General features: G+C 43.0%; 1 protein-coding gene across 3 annotated transcripts in view; it reads left to right on the top strand.

Moving 5' to 3' along the window:
* cobll1b (cordon-bleu WH2 repeat protein-like 1b) overlaps window positions 1-17,757 on the top strand; it is a 265,209-nt gene that overhangs the window by 229,470 nt on the left and 17,982 nt on the right. For all 3 annotated transcript variants that reach the window (XM_084309730.1, XM_084309732.1, XM_084309731.1), the window contains 5 exons: window positions 3,386-3,611; window positions 5,749-5,802; window positions 5,907-6,001; window positions 6,171-6,455; window positions 8,758-8,896. In XM_084309730.1, the coding sequence (XP_084165856.1) occupies window positions 3,386-3,611; window positions 5,749-5,802; window positions 5,907-6,001; window positions 6,171-6,455; window positions 8,758-8,896 (799 nt within the window). The remainder of the gene's footprint in view (window positions 1-3,385; window positions 3,612-5,748; window positions 5,803-5,906; window positions 6,002-6,170; window positions 6,456-8,757; window positions 8,897-17,757) is intronic.

Raw genomic sequence — 17,757 nt, 5'->3', positions numbered from 1 at the left:
TTTTCCCCGCCCGTTGTAGCGTTGTTGCTATGGCGACGCCTTCCATGAGCTGGTGTCTTAAAGATGTCGAGGTTGAGCGCAGGGCTCACAGGCCTGCTGCGCCCGGTTTATGTGTCAAACTTGAGTCTTTTGGTCACGTGTCTCACAGTTTACATATCTTTTTTCTTGACCGTGGTCTCATGTGGGAAGGTGTTTCTGGGAGGGTCTGGTCTTACACTCTGATTAAAAGGAGTGACTGGATTGAAATCATGTGAAAAACAGGTTTTTTTACTCCCAGCTGTGCAGATTGGGTCATACGGGTGATGCCTTTTCTTTATTTGTATAAAGAGTTGAATGTGTTTTGATGGATTGGAAATGAGGGTCCCTGATGGTAACAAGACTAAACGTCTTTCTCAGGTCTGCCTCCCCTTAACCTGTTGTGTGTATTGCCGTACTGGGTTGTACCCTTTTCTGCAGTCTGTTGGGTACATTTTTTCATTCATTCATTCATGGAGTTGATTGCATCTCGCCCCTCTTGTCGTTTCCCTGGGCGTCTTGGGGATTCAATATGGTGGTCTAAACGACCTGTTGTTGATGTGGGTATGTCCAAACGCACACATAGTGCTGGCTCAGGATGTGCTTTTGGGCCATTGGCTGACTAGCGCGCCTTGATTGCTTGGGTGAAACAGCGTTTTTATGGAGCAATTGGGATGGGGGTTTTTTCCTCTTCCGACACCCTGTGTGTTGTCGATGGGTTCCCGTTCATGTCAGGGGATGATGACGGAATGGGTCTGGACATATGGGGAAGGGTCTCACGCCCTAGGGGTGGGCCACCGGGCGCGGTTCATACCGACACGTCTGGGTGGCGCCTTCTTTTTTATGTTGGGATCAAACACGCATATCTGCCCCTTCTCCTGGGGTTGGCAGGTCGGCGTGATTAGGGCACGGGACTGGTTCTGGTCGCGCTGGTCCAGTCCAGTTGCACCCGTTGTCCGCTGGGGATGCAGATCTGCTGTTCTGGTACCCTGAGGGACTTGGGGTTTTTTCAGGGGGAAAAATGCTGGGTCGATCCGGGTGTCACAGGGTTGAGCGTTATGGGACCTGTGTTAGGTGCGTTGTATTCTGCACTGTCGTAATGGCTTACGGCCGTGCCGACCTGTACGCGTCCGATCTCGTCGGATCTCGGCCGCTGTGCGGGTTGGTCTTGGTTGGTACTTGGTTGGGTGACCTCCTGGGAATACCGAGTGCGGGGTGCTGGGGCTGGTCTTCCATTTTTTACGCTCTTCTCTTGCGTTTGACGCTGAGGGGCCTGTTGGGGTGGTTTTAACCTCCTCGGGGGACCCTGTGCTCCCCGTATCACCGGGCCCGGTCCGGGGTGATGCTCGTTGACCCGTAGGCCCGGGATAGCCCTGTTGGAAACCAGAACGCGGGCTGCGGCGGTGCCGCAGATGTGTTTTGGGGTTTCTTTCCTGGGGGTTATGGGACCAACCATTGCATGGGGTGATGCCTGGGTGGTTGGTTCTCTGGTGTGTTGCTGCAGTGTCAACTCCCGGTTCTCCGGTTGAGGGTGCCCCTGCACGTTCATGACGTCTGCCGATCGTATGGGCTTTTTCTGTGAGCAGCTGTCAGGGGTCGAGTGGTCTAAGGATCCCGCTTCTGACATGCTGTTTAAAGGCTTGGTTATGCGACAACGCCAGTTTACGCCCCTTCCGCCGGGGCGGCTGTTTTCAGCTGTCCTTTCTGGCGCCTGCCTCGTCCGCAGTTTCCAGGCTTGGGTTGACAGCCTGTTGCCTGGTCTTTTTCCCCGGTGCGCTGCCTGCTTCCTTGGTTAACTTTTGTGTGTTATGACCATGCTGTCTGCCTGTTGCAGGGCCTGTGTTCCAGGCGGTGTGCTGTTGGGGAGGACAGGGCCCGCTCGCCTGAGGGGCCTTTGTCCGAATGCGCTGGCGATGTGGGGGGCGGGGTCACTAGGTGCCCACCTGGTGGGGTCTTGATGCTGGCATCATGGACTTCTCCGGGCCCCCATTCCAGGGAGTCCAGTCCTTTTGGTGGGTCTGGGTCTTCCTTCGCGCTCCGCTGCTACGGCCTTGCCACGGGGTTGGGTTTGCCCTTGACCCCGTGATTCTGGGGGCAGTGACGAGGTTGTTTCCTACGTTCGTTCCCGGGTGGCATGCGGGTTGTGCGTGGGTGTAGTCGTGGGGTCAAGCCACGGTCTGCTCACCCTGTGCGTTGGGTTGCTTGGGTGCCTCTTCGCACGGTCGGGTCCGTCGCCCTCTCGTGAAGCCCCTAATAGGGGGGATGCCCTCCATTAGGGGGGGTCGGGGGGGCTCGGCCCTCCCTGTTCTGATGGTTGTGGGGGGCTGTCAGCGGGGTGTATTTGTCAGCCAGCGGCTCCGCTTGGCCTCCCTTTGTGCAGTAGTGATGCCAAGCAGAGCCCCTAACGGAACAGAACGTTGGGTTATGGCTATAACCAAGTTCTGTTAGTTAGGGGTGACGCTTGGCATCAGACGGCCGCTGCAGCCCTTGACCTCACCTTGTGGTGAAAGCTTGGGTAGGAGGAGAGCAGGTGACCACACACCTGCTTATGAAGGTAAGCTGATGAGGGGTGTGGTCAGACTAATACTGGTATTAAAGGTACATTTGTGGAATTTATTCAGTGCGCGTGCACGTACGCGAGGGAGTGCAGTAGTGATGCCAAGCGTCACCCCTAACTAACAGAACTTGGTTATAGCCATAACCCAACGTTATAGTATATATAATATATACTATATATATATAATATTAACCTATATTGTGGTAGTGAAATACATGTATTTACTGTATACGGTATGTACAGCACTATTCTACATACTAGCATACAGAGTTATATGCAAAGTTATATGCAGATGTATACGTATGTATATAGAAGGATTATATGCAGGTAATATAAGGTATGGTGCACTTTATATATGTGTATATATGTGTTTGTGTATGTATGTATACAGTATATGTATGTATATATGTGCATATGTAGGTATGTAGTTGTATATATGTATATAAAATGGTTAGAGGAACTACAGGAAACTTTTGGCAAATAAGGAATTAATAAAAAAAAGTTAACTAAGTTCATTTTTATTATTCATTATAAGTCTGTTTATAAAGAGAGCAGGTAGTTATAATTTAGTAAAGTATGATTTGAGTCAAAAGGGGTGGGATTAAATAAGTGTATACTTCTTCCCACTCATTTTCAAATATGTAATGACAAAATTTGTTTAGACCTTTGTGTTGTTTTTTCTTTAGTTTTTTTTATTATACATTTATATATTTGAATGGCTTCAGGCTATATCTCTACTTGTTGTTTGTTTGTTGTTGTTCCATATTTGAAATTAACTTAAATCAATCAATCAATCAATCAATATTTCTCCAGGCGACCGTTCGGATGGTGATCAACTATAGGAAGACGCAGAAGACGATCCTGCGTGTCAACCCTCGAGTCCCCCTGCGGGACCACCTGCCCGCCATCTGTGAGAAGTGCGAGTTCGATGTTGAGACGACGGTTCTGTTAAGGGACGTCCAGTCACAGGGCCCGCTGGACCTGTCCCGCACGCTCAACGACTACGTCATCAGGGAGCTCTACGCAAGGGACATGAAAGGTAAGACTATGTGACATCATAACAACATCACAATGACATCACAATGACACCACACAACTCTTTAAACTCAATAACTCTCAAACCGAATGGATTTGTAACAGGACGGTGTATAGTTTTGGGATATGTGTCAGAACGTGGGCATAATAAATCAGCTTTTGGTTGATTGTTCCTTTAATAGATGAACTATACCCTGTCCCGCCCACTATTGCTGTTGACGTACACTGAGTTGTCTGTGGTGGAGGGTTGTTCCTAGATGCTGGGATTGACCTACCTCAAACCCTGCCCTCTTTTCTTGATCCTCCAATCACAACTGTTGCTTCCCTCTCACATTTATTTCCAAAGTTGTGATTGGAGGATCAAGAAAAGAGGGCCGGGCTTGAGATCCTTCTTGAGGTGTTATTGGTAAAATTCAGTGAAACATCAGTGATGGAGGCGGTGACATGCTGCCCTACCCAACAACACCCAAGGTCATCTGCACCTGACTGGGTCCTACAGGGGTACTGACACTAGTATAATATGAAAGGTGCTTTATAAATACTTACTTACTTACTTACTTACTTACTTACTTACTTACTTACTTACTTACTTACTTACTTACTTACTTACTTACTTACTTACTTACTTACTTACTTACTTACTTACTTACTTACTTACTTACTTACTTACTTACCTTACTTACTTACTTACTTACTTACTTACTTACTTACTTACTTACTTACTTACTTACTTACTTACTTACTTACTTACTTACTTACTTACTTACTTACTTACTTACTTACTTACTTACAAGGGATGTATTGATCTCAAGCCTGCCTTGTTTTCTTGATCATCCAATCACAACTGTTGCTTTGGGGAAGCAACAGTTGTGATTGGAGGATCAAGAAAAGAGGGTGGGGTTTTAGATATAAAATTATCTATAATCTCTGTTTCAGTTCTGTTCTATACTCTGTTTCAGTCCTGTTCTCATTCTAGCAGCCCCTGTACCTCTCGGTTTCAGTCCTGTTCTCATTCTATCAGCCTCTATTACCTCTCTGTTTCAGTCCTGTTCTCATTCTAGCAGCCTCTATCTATACCTCTGTTTCAGTCCTGTTCTCATTCTAGCAGCCTCTATACCTCTGTTTCAGTCCTGTTTTCATTCTAGCAGCCTCTATATCTCTCTGTTTCAGTCCTGTTCTCATTCTAGCAGCCTTTATACCTCTCTGTTTCAGTCCTGTTCTCAACGGGCAGTTTCTCTGCCTGTAACAAGCGAGCCACTTTTAGCGTACAAATACGATAACTATCGTATCATCTAGCAACGGTGCACGAGCCTGTACCGTGGAACGGATTTCAGATCAAATTGTGAAATTAGACATTGCAGATCGAATATGACTCAAGATCCAGAGTCCAGCAATAGCTGGATGACTCAAGATTTAAACTTTAGGTAGAGGACCATCTCTTCACATGCGCATGTATACACAGTCTTACTAACTAGGATTCTGAATGGTTTGTTTCAACAGAGGGTCACAGCTGAGCAGTTCCTGTACAGAAACCACACTATGTACATATTTCACAATTCCTCAGTGTTGAGGCAACCCCCTCACTGTGTAAAAACAATGCACAACACAGGACCAGGCCGTTTTCAGGATACAGGAGCCTTTAAAGTCAACTATTTCAACAGTTTGTAGTACAGGGTGTGTCCATTCAGCTGCTGTATGCAATGTGATTCATCACATCTGATCAAGTCAGTAACAGTACATGCAGCCTTGGCAGCAACAGGGTTATGATAGTGTTTCTGTACCTTGTCATATTATTAAGTGTGTATTCCTATGTGGATGTGATACCTCCCATCCTTTCGTTCTAAAAGGTAAGTTAATAATATAGTTTTTACACTGTTTATTTCTCTCATATTTTTATATTCAGAGTTAATTATATTGTTTACACTGTTTATTTCTCTCATATCTTTGTATTCAGAACAAGTTTTATTGCCTATATGTATGTCTTTCTACTATTACCCTGCCCATACCTGTACCTCCCCTCCCCCATGCTGCTATGAAGACCGAATTTCCCCAAGGGATTGATAAAGGAATATCGTATCGTATCTTGTCTTATTTTATCTTATCTTATCTCATCTTATCTTATCTTATCTTAAACCCTGCAGGTTTGGTGGACCGGCCCGCTTCGCCTGTGTGCCCGCCCTCGCCGACTCTCGCCGGTAACTCCGTCTGAATGTCCCGACGTGAACCTATCTGTAAACTACAGCGCTTGAGAATCTCAGGATCTCTTATCGACTCACTTCCTGTCCCCATGTCATTGCAGATGCGGTGACGCCGGGGAAAGACAAGACCCAGAAGGAGAAGGAGAACAAGGGCATGTTCAGCATGTTCCGGAAAAGCAAGAAGAAATCCGAACAGGTAAATGTTTGAGAGAATGTTTACGCGAAGAGACACGCGATCCACCAATCGCTGCCTTCGTAGGGAAGGAGGGTGCTTTCCCCGGGCCTGTGATTGGCCGACGTCCGCTGGAAACCTCTTATCATGATGTCTGATTGGATGTTTGCTTTGTTTTTTTTTCTCCCCGAAGGCGACAACGGCCAGCGCCCCGGCCTCCCCGGTGCTGGTGAGCAAGCCTCGACCTCTCAGCATGGCCCTGCCGAGCGCACACTCTTCCCCCCTCTACTACCCCAGCATGGCCCTGCCGAGTGCACACTCTTCGCCCCTTCACTGCCCCAGCAGCATGCCCACCGATGTGCCGAAGAAGAGGCGAGCGCCGCTGCCGCCCCTCCTGGTGTCCCAGAGCTGCCCCTCGGACCTGGGCCCCCGGCAGAGGATCAACTCGGCACCAGAGGCCCAGCAGGACGCAGACCAGGTGAGTGGGCGGGTTATTAGATGAGTTTGGTTAGATTAAAATGTATCGTCATCATATGAATCCATATATACGGTATATACAGCACTATTGTACATGCTATCATACAGACTTATACAAAATATTATGATTACGATTAATACTATGCTTATTATTATTAATATGATTACTATGATTATAATGAATACTATTATTATTACTATGCGTATCATGATTATTATAATTACTATGATTATTATGAATACTATGATTATTATAATTACTATGATTAGTATGCATACTATTATTCATATGATTAATATGATGTATATGATTCATATAATTACTAGGATTATTATTAATACTATGCATATTATTATTACTATGGTTATTATGAATACTATGATTATTATGATTATCATGATTATTATGATTATTTGAGATTCAGTTCTGACCTCTTGGCAGCTTGGAGTCAGGGTGCATTCAGACACACACACAGCGCGTAGACAACACAGGCAAGACCGCAAGATTGAAATGAGACATAACCCTCTACATGTACGTTGATGATCTCTGCATCCAGCGCTGCAGCAGAATTTGCAGACAGTATCCTTGCAACTGTGGCAGGGAAGTGAGTGTTGAGTTGTTATGAATCGTCTGAATTATTCCCTGAATCATCACTGAATTAATCGTGCAGATTGGATTGCCTCTCTCTGATTACAATTTACATTTAGTCATTTAGCTGAATGTTTTTATCCAAAGCGACTTACAAATTGTGAACAACAAGTCAGCAGGAAGGGTACAACTCTGGCAGCTAAGGGTCAGTGGCAGTGTTCATCAAACAGTGTTGACCTTGAGTGATACACTCTGCGTATAGTTCATAGTAGTATAGACATATTAGCAAGATAGGTAGTAGTATAAGAATAGTAGCATAGTATTGGGGTACATAATAGTAAAAAGGTTAGAGTAGTATTTTATAAAAAAGAAAATAGTCAGATATTGTTTGAAGAGTGTTTTTAGACGACGGTGGAAAATTGGTGCAGAGTTTGTTCCACCATTGTGGTGGATAGAATAGAATAGAAGTACTTTATTGATCCCGAGGGAAATTCAGCACTACAGATCGCGCGCACAATAAACATTTAGGTAGTCAAAAATCTAAAATAAGAATAAAATTACAGTCAAGGATATACATTCTAAAATATGTATATACTGTACATTCTAAAATATACAGCCAATAATATACAGTAATATACAGTCACAAATGTACAGTAAAAATATAAAATGTCCAGGAAGATATGCAAGAGTTTATACTGTCACTCTGTGCTCAGTGAGGCAGTGAAGCACAGTGAGGCGTTGTACAGTCTGATGGCTGTTGGCAGTGTTGTATAGGACTCGAGTCCAGGACTTGTGACTGGAGTCTGAGTCCTGAACTGATTTTCAGGACTTGTGACTCGAATTGGACTTGAGCACTGATGACTCAGACTTGTACTTTGACTCGAGCATTGACTGCATTAGGACTCGGAAGGTGCAGACGAGGACTCAGACTTGTTTATTGATAAATAGTTATTTATTTATAATTTGTTTGTAATATGCCCTAATCATTTGGCATACGATATTGATGGCTAGTGCATTTGTTTGGCTATTGTGTCACAAAGTAAATAAACTCCCTTTGAAACGGTGACCGCTGTGTCATTTTATGTTTAATGTAGACCTTTTTTTATTTGTATGTCAGCTCTTTGACTGCCAGAGTGGAGTGGAGGACTCAACCTTGATGACTTGGACTCGGACTAGGGTAATGGGGACTCGACTCAGGTTCTTCTTTGGTGTCTCGGACTCGAACACTGGGGACTCGAGACTCGACTCGGGATTCGAGATTTAGTGACTCGAGATTTAGTGACTCGACTACCACACTGGCTGTTGGAATGAAGGAGTGAGGACTGAGAACAGTCTGCTTGTTCTTCCTGGACACTTTACAATTTTTACACTTCTTACAATCTTCCTTCTCACATTACACTTGAACATTTTTACACTTATTACTGTATATTTCTGTATATCTTTGGCTGTATATTTTATATTTAAGATTTTAGAATGTATATACATATCAGTATGTATATCCCGGACGTATTTTATTCTTTATTCTTATTCTTATTTTAGTCTTATTGACTACCTAAATGTTTATTGTTTACTGTGAGCGATCTGTAGTGCCGAATTTCCTTATGAATAAGTAAAGGATTTCTATTCTATTAAATTATATTCTATTCTATTGGTTGGTTTGACTGACGGCTGATGATGTGACTGAACCTCCGCGCGTCTCTTCTCCGCTACCTAGATGTCCGCTGGTGGTCTGAGTCGGGGCTCCTCTGCCGAGTCGTCCCTGAAGAGAACCAAACGCAAGGCTCCTGCACCCCCATCCTCCCCCACCGCCGCCGCGGCCCAAGACAAACCTCCTCTGGATGGGAGTTCCCAAGGTTTGGCTCTTTTACTTATTTACATTATTGAGATAAGATAAGATAAGAAAAGATATTCCTTTATTGATCCCCTTGGGGGGAAATTCAGGCATCCAGGCATCATAGCAGCATGGGGGAGGGGGGAGGGGAGGTACAGGTACATGGTAATAGTAGAAGACATGATACAGGTCATAAGATTATAGTACAATAAAAAAAAAAAAGCAGTCTAAACAATATAATAGTATAATTAACTCTTGAGTATACGCATAATGAGCAAGTAGGCAGTGTAAATCACAAATTTCAATGTTTTGAAAAGGACAGATTTCTTAACTTAAGGTATTTGGACATTTGCACTTTGTCCTCAGTCAACAGTGGGAGCAGTGGAACGCCTGTGCTTTCAGACTCTGCAGCTCAAGCGTATCTGACTTCATTTGACTCTCTCTCCTCCTAGTGGTCGTTTTAACACATTGCTTTATTGGAAGCGGTGACTACACTAGGGAATGGGATACAGGCTTGAGTTTTGCAATGAGCTTCAGGGTTTCGTCTCATACATGTACAGGGTATCTGCGGGGTATTAAAATGTCTTAAAAAGTATTAAATTCATAATTATCAATTTAAGGACTTACACAGGTATTACATTTTTGAGCTGTCGGGAGATTAAATAATATTAAATATATGAAATGTTTTTGTTTCGTTTTTTCCGGGGCTACTGGGAGCTTGGTACGTCTGGCGAGAGCTTGTATGGGAATGTACAGCCGCCAACTAGTTCAGTGTCGCTATGTTGTTGTCTTTTCTTGCTAGTATGTTCATGAAATTGGTATAAAATGTATCTAAGTGGTATTAAATAGGTCTTAAAAAGTCTTAAATTGAACTTGTTGAAACCTGCAGTTACCCTGAGATACCCAGTTCAATGGAGCTCAATGTCACGTTTGTCTATCCAGGAAACCTCCCAATTCTGCAAAACTCCTGTATTTTATATTTCAGCTGTCATTCTGCCAGATATTTCTGCTCTACCTGTCAGATTAACTTGACTGGAAAAGCCTCATTCCTCTGAGGAAAACGAGGTGTAACGCGCCGTGGTTTGATTGAAATGCGACAAAACAGCTGTTCTATCCATAAACGATTGTTATCATACATCAAAGTATTCTAGATTAGAACACTGATGTAGTTGCCAGTTGTCATGATCTCTTGGTAGTCACGTATAGCATGGTAATGATGACAGATGGCTTTATTAAGGAGCTCCTCTCTCTATGTTTTCAGACTCTGAGTCATCCTCTGGAGGTGAATGAGTCTGTAGGGTCCTGCGCCTCCTCTTCCTCCTGTCTGTACCTGCTCTCTGCCGTCTCTCTCACCTCTTCAGGCCTCATGTCGTCCTCTGCCTGCGGCCGTCTGCTTTCCATCTCTCCTCCTGCTTCTCCTCCACTGTATTTTACATGTGCTGTTTGTCTGTCGCTCTCTTTCTCACTGTAAACATTCTGTGTTCTTTCCTGGGGGGGGGGGGGGGGGGGGGGGGGGGGCGTGTCAAGATGTATTTATTTTTCTTGCAATACCATCTAGAAGTGTTTTAGGACTAGAAGAGCTCTATGGGGAAATGCCTGTTTCTTGCAATGGGTCTCAATGTTTTTTTTTTATAAGGTACACTATTGTGCAACAACACATACAACAACACAACTTATTTGACTGAAGTATTTAGGGCTGGGAATCACATGACTGTGTGCTCATCATCTGGTAGACACTATATGGTAGAAACTGTATGGTAGAAACTGTATGGTAGAAACAATAAGGTAGAAACAATATGGTAGAAGCTATATGGTAGAAACAGGTAGAAACAATATGGTAGAAAGTTAGAAACACTATGGTAGACACTATATGGTAGAATCTATATGGTAGAAAGTAACTATATGGTAGAATCAATATGGTAGACTAGAAACTATATGGTAGAAACTATATGGTAGAATCAATATGGTAGAATCAATATGGTAGAAACTATATGGTAGAAACTGTCTGGTAGAAACAATAATGGTAGAATCTATATGTCAGAATCAATATGGTAGAAACTATATGGTAGAAACGATATGGTATAATTTCTGACTTCTGACTGGGGTCAGCCATGCTTTTTTGCTTTTTTTATCTGGGTTATTATTATTATTTATTTATTATGTTTTGATATACTCTATAGACTAAAGTGTTGTTACTGTGTATGCATTCCATATTCTGTAGATGTCTCTGTATTCCTGTACATATGAACTTTTGAACTACATTTTGTTGTGCTTATTGGTTGATGAATGAATTAATTGATTGATTAATTAATTAATTAATTAAGTAATTAATTAATTAATTTTAATATATACCAGCTCCCATGTATGTATTTGTTTGATTCTCTTTTATGGTGCCTTATTCTGGCTGTTTCTGTACAAATGCACAGATTATATCCAGGCATTTGTTTTCAGGAGAGATAAACACAGGAACTAGTTTTTTGTTTAGATTGGGTTGAATTCTGTCTTGTTTAAAAAAGAATAAGTGCATTCCAATCAGCCATATAGACAGGCACGTCTCTCTTCCGCAGATATTCCCTGGAGGTATCTCTGCCGTTTCCTTTCTCACGGACTTATCTCATGGTGTTTTAAATCACCCTTGTGTTTGTAAGGACTTCCGTCTCGTATGAGACGTGTCCCCTAGTTCCCTGTGTTCCCTTTACTCGCTGAGACGCATCCCCTAGTTCCCTGTTTTCCCTTTTCTCATGAGTCGTGTCTCCTAGTTCCCTGTTTTCTCTTTACTCGTTGAGACGTGTCCCCTAGTTCCTTGTTTTCTCTTTACTTGCTGAGACGCGTCCCCTAGTTCCCTGTTTTCCCTTTACTCGCTGAGCCGTGTCCCCAGTTCCCTGTTTTCCCTTTACTTGCTGAGACGCGGCCCCTAGTTCCGTTTTCCCTTTACTCGCTGAGACGCGGCCCCTAGTTCCTTGTTTTTCCTTTACTCGTTGAGACGCGTCCCCTAGTTCCCTGTTTTCTCTTTACTCGTTGAGACGCGTCCCCTAGTTCCCTGTTTTCTCTTTACTCGCTGAGACGCGTCCCCTAGTTCCCTGTTTTTCCCTTTACTCGTTGAGACTTGTCCCTAGCTGCGTCACAGATACAGTAACACACGGCACACATGTTTGTTAGCTCTTCTGTACTAGAGATGCTCTGCTAGCAGCAATGTCTCCCAGATCTTGTGAATAAAAAAAGTGTCGTCCAGAGGATTGGACTGTTCTCTCTGCGTGCACTCTGTACGTCCTCAGACGTCTCACGGAGAGATCCAACTTCACGGATGAAAGACTCCGCCGTCTCTCTCTCTCCCCGCTCCCCCGGACGTCTCAATGCTGCTCGGTGTAGATAGAGATCACAGACCGAACCCGCGAGAGTTCTCCGACCTTGGATAGTCTGTCTGCTCAGCGCTCCTCCATGGTGGTCTTTGAAGCTGAATGAAGAACTAGACCAGGGAACATGAGATGTGAAAGGTGTCTTCACTGAGTTGAAGAGATGTGTGTGTTTACCTCTGAGCACTGAAGAGAATATAGTGAGAATACCAGCCAGTTCTTCTAAATGTGAAGGTTGTCCTCCTTTTACTTTTAACTTTTTACATAGTTACTCTATGTGTTCTATACCAATATTGATGCCTTTCACACCAAGAACACCTTACTTTCTTTCCACTTTGTAGCCTACATGATGCAGGTACTAAACACTTTGCTGATGAAGGCAGGTCTTGAGCGTTTTTTTCTGGCTCACAGGCAATTTAAATGTTTTTTTGCATATTCCTCCTATTACACATACACACAGTCCTCATATCCCTCCTAGTTACACATACACACAGTCCTCATATCCCTCCTAGTTACACATACTGTACACACAGTCCTCATATCCCTTCTAGTTACACATACACACAGTCCTCATATCCCTCCTAGTTACACATACTGTACACACAGTCCTCATATCCCTTCTAGTTACACATACACACAGTCCTCATATCCCTCCTAGTTACACATACATAGTCCTCATATCCTTCCTAGTTACACATACACACAGTCCTCATATCCCTCCTAGTTACACATACCCACAGTCCTCATATCCCTCCTACTGTAGTTAACACGTACATAATAATAATAATAATAATAATAATAATAATAATAATAATAATAATAATAATAATAATAATAATAATAATAATAATAATAATAATAATAATAATAATAATAATAATAATAATAATAATAATAATATAATAATAATAATAATAATAATAATAATAATAATAATAATAATAATAATAATAATAATAATAATAATAATAATAATAATAATACATTGCATTTATATAGCACACTTTAAACTCAATGAGATCTCAAGGTGCTTCACAGCAAAAGGAAAAATAAAAAGGTTTACACATTAAAAACATAAAACATTTATAAAATACAAAACATAAAACATACAGTAGGAGCAGTAAAAACAAGCCCTAGTGGAAGGCAGAGTAAAATAAATGGGTTTTAAGGCTGGCCTTGAAGGAACTCCTCATATCCCTCCTAGTTACACAGTCCTCATATCCCTCCTAGTTACACAGTCCTCATATCCCTCCTAGTTGCACAGTCCTCATATCCCTCCTAGTTACACAGTCCTCATATCCCTCCTAGTTGCACAGTCCTCATATCGCTCCTAGTTACACAGTCCTCATATCCCTCCTAGTTACACAGTCCTCATATCCCTCCTAGTTGCACAGTCCTCACATCCAACCTAACAAGGCCACTGGCCATGACAACATCCCCTCCAAATTCCTCAGAGACGCAGCAGCCGCCATCACCCCAGTCATCACACACATAATAAACCTCTCTATAAAACAGGGGCACGTCCCCAAGGACTTCAAAATTGCGAGAGTGACCCCTCTACACAAAAAGGGCAGCAAATTAGACCCAGGCAACTACCGCCCTGTTTCTATTCTTACCTCCATCTCGAAAGTCATGGAGAAAATAGTCTATGAACAGGTCGAAAAGTACTTGGCGGAAAAAAATCTAATCTACGAATTCCAATCTGGCTTCAGAACGTCCCACTCCACTGACACATGCCTCCTCTATTTGAACGACCACATCAAACAAGAGGTGGACGCGGGCAAATACTGCGGCATGGTCATGCTGGACCTACAAAAGGCCTTCGACACTGTCAATCACTCCATTCTAATGGACAAGCTAAAAGCAATTGGTTTTGATAGCTTATCAGTGAGCTGGATGCAATCCTACCTGGAGGGGAGAGAACAGATGGTAGAGGTAAACGGTACTCTATCCCCCCCCCTCACAGTGAGCTGTGGTGTTCCACAAGGAAGCATACTAGGACCGCTACTCTTCCTAATTTATGCAAATGACATGTCGTCAGCCTGTGACTGCAACTTGTTCCTGTTTGCGGACGACTCAGCCCTGCTGGTCTCTGACAAGAAGAAATTGCAGGTTGAAAAAACCCTCAGCACGGAACTAGGCAAAATCTGCATATGGCTCGCTGATAACAAACTATCATTACACATGGGCAAAACAGAGTCCATTCTCTTCGGTTCAAATAACAAACTCAGCAAGACCGACGGATTCTCAGTTACAGTGGGTGACAATATTGTCACAAGGAAAGACTAAATTACCTACCTGGGTTCCATCCTAGAGGCAAATCTTTCCTGTGACAAAATGGCATCCAATGTAATAAAAAAAGTCAACCAACGAACTAGATTCTTGTACCGGATCTCCTCTCTGGTAAACAAGAATACCCTGAAGACTCTGGCAGGAGCACTCATTCAAGGGTACTATGACTATGCGTGCACCTCATGGTACCAAAGCACCTCAAAGGCGCTTAAAACAAAATTACAAACATCACAAAACAAACTGGTCAGACTACTACTTGACCTGAACCCCAGAACCCACCTCACCCCTGCCCACTTTGCCAACCTAGGATGGCTTAGAGTAGACGACAGAGTACAGCAACTTGCAATGGGCCTGGTCTACAAGATACACTATACGACCGGGGTGCCCATGTACATGTCAAAATACTTCCCAAAGGTCAGTGAATACCACAACCACTACACCAGAGGAAGCTCAACAAATCATGTTAAACCCAGATTCGGCTCAAACAAGGGACTAAACACGTTTCGCAATTATGCCACAACAATGTGGAACGCCCTACCCAAAGCTGTAAAGGAATGTGAATCCCTGCCCACATTCAAAACCGCTCTTAAAGAGCACCTACGGGAGGCTGCAATTCGAAACTGGCCACCGTAAATGCCCAAAACCCCCACCACCTCCTAATAGACAGTCTCCTCACCACCGCATGTATATATTCCCTCCCCGCCGTATGTATATTTCCCTCCCACCCACCCACCCCCTCCTAATGTACAGTCCCCTCCCCATCATATGTATATACTCTGTCAGGATCTAGGGGTAACAGTACTGTATATTTGAATACCGTTATGTCACAAATGTATCAGTACTAAATACCTATATGTCCCTATGCCATAAATGTCATGTATGTTGTGTATGTCATAAATGTCTATATGAATTGAAAATGGGGGACCCTGATGGAAACAAGACAAACGTCTTTCTCAGGTCTGCATCCCCTTAACAATTGTATGTATTGAGCCGTACTGCATTGTACCCATTCTGCAATCTGTTAAATTAAGTTTTCATTCATTCATTCACTCATATCCCTCCTAGTTACAGTCCTCATATCCCTCCTAGTTGCACAGTCCTCATCTCCCTCCTAGTTGCAGTCCTCATATCCCTCCTAGTTACACAGTCCTCATATCCATCCTAGTTACACAGTCCTCATATCCCTCCTACTGTAGTTACACAGTCCTCATATCTCTCCTAGTTGCACAGTCCTCATATCTCTCCTAGTTACACAGTCCTCATATCCCTCCTAGTTACACAGTCCTCATATCCCTCCTAGTTGCACAGTCCTCATATCCCTCCTAGTTACACAGTCCTCATATCCCTCCTAGTTACACAGTCCTCATATACCTCCTAGTTACACATACACACAGTCCTCATATCCCTCCTAGTTACACATACACACAGTCCTTAAATACACATACACTGTAAAAAATCTATGTTTTTTTTCACTGGAAATTCACTGTATTATTTTACAGATTACTTTTGTTTTTCTACTTTAAGTGTAAATGCCATAAAAATACAGTAAATTACCTTTTATCAAAATATTAACCATTAAATAAAGGTTGTAATCTGTAAATGTATTTGATTTTACTGTAATTTTACAGTAAGTATTTGGCAACCATTGATGCCAGACATTTACCGTTTTCTTGCAGCTTTTTTTCTTAGTGTACACACAGTCCTCATATCCCTCCTAGTAACACATACACAGTCCTCATATCCCTCCTAGTTACACATACACAGTCCTTATATCCTCAGTTACACATACACACAGTCCTTATATCCCTCCTAGTTACACATACACACAGTCCTTAAATCCCTCATAGGTACACATACACACAGTCCTCATATCCCTCCTAGTTACACATACACAGTCCTCATATCCCGGTTTTTGGGTTCAGTGCCTTGTTCAAGGGCACTTAGGCAGGATGGTGGGACACCATAGATGTAATACCAGCCACCCTTCAGTCACCAGCTGGAATACACCCTCCTGTCAGTGGCAGGGATCGAACCAGCGACCTTTCGGTTACTGGCCGGCCTCTTTACGTCTGGTATAAAATAGTCTATTCAAGTGTTTATTATTAAGAGTCAGACAGTCCTAACAGTGTTTATTATTAAGAGTCAGATAGTCCTAACAGTGTTTAGTATTAAGTGAGATAGTCCTAACCGTGTTTATTATTAAGAGTCAGATAGTCCTAACAGTGTTTATTATTAACACATTGTGCGCCATAAACGGCGTAAGTCGTTATTGCCCGCCATGCGTTGAACGCCAACAACGGCGTAAATCGTTTTTGGGATCAATATTTAATTTTTTCGCCATAGCATTCATAATTCAACCAGCCTCCCTCCGGACTGCAGCGGCACCCTGTCTGAGATTGCACGCCTCAATACCGCCGCCTGGTGGATGGTCGGGCGAGTTACACTCACGTCAAACCGGAAGTGGCGATCGGTGCATCGAGGAAATCCCTCTGGCAGTCATATCTTGTTACGTGGGTCCAGACAAACGCTTGAGTGCATTTGGATCGCTTTCTAAACGCAATAATCGATAGGATTTCGGCGTTTATTGCGAACGGTAAGAGGACACTAACGTTATTTTCAGCCCGATTGTCCATTTCCTTGTTTGCAATCAGTCTGATCAATATATCAACCCATACTAAATAAAGCCGTTACTGACGATCAAGGAATTATAAACGCCCCCCCCCCTTTCCTTCACGCATGATGAAGCATAATGTATACCGATCATATACATTTAAATTTTTTAATATAGCGTGTATAGGAAAGAAACGCCAATCGATAATCTATCATATCAGGGCCTATAACTAGCGTTTTTGGAATTACAGCAGAAAAGCTTAAAAACATACTTATATTCTCGAAGGTATTAACACAACAATGTATGAATGAAAAAATATAACGTTCCCACATCCGGAACGATAGATAATCGATGTTGAATGGGCCATAGTAATGTCAATATAGCTATAATATTTAAAAAGTTATAGCCCTGTAAAGAAGGTAAACATCTCCATAGGGTTACAGTGCTGGCAGACTGGGTATAATGATGGGCACAATGCCCGGCGCCCAATGTGTTAAGAGTCAGACAGTCCTAACAGTGTTTATTATTAACTCATTGGACGCCAGTCACGAGTATAGTCGGGTTAACTCGCCGACGCTTGAGCGCCAATCACGAGTATAGTCGGGTTTTAATCGTTATTTATATTAG

This window comes from Notolepis coatsorum (genome assembly GCF_963971535.1).
Source record: "Notolepis coatsorum genome assembly, chromosome: 3".
Taxonomy (NCBI): Eukaryota; Metazoa; Chordata; class Actinopteri; order Aulopiformes; family Paralepididae; genus Notolepis; species Notolepis coatsorum.
Note: the sequence above shows the minus strand (reverse complement) of the source record. Positions and strands in the feature narration are given on the sequence as shown.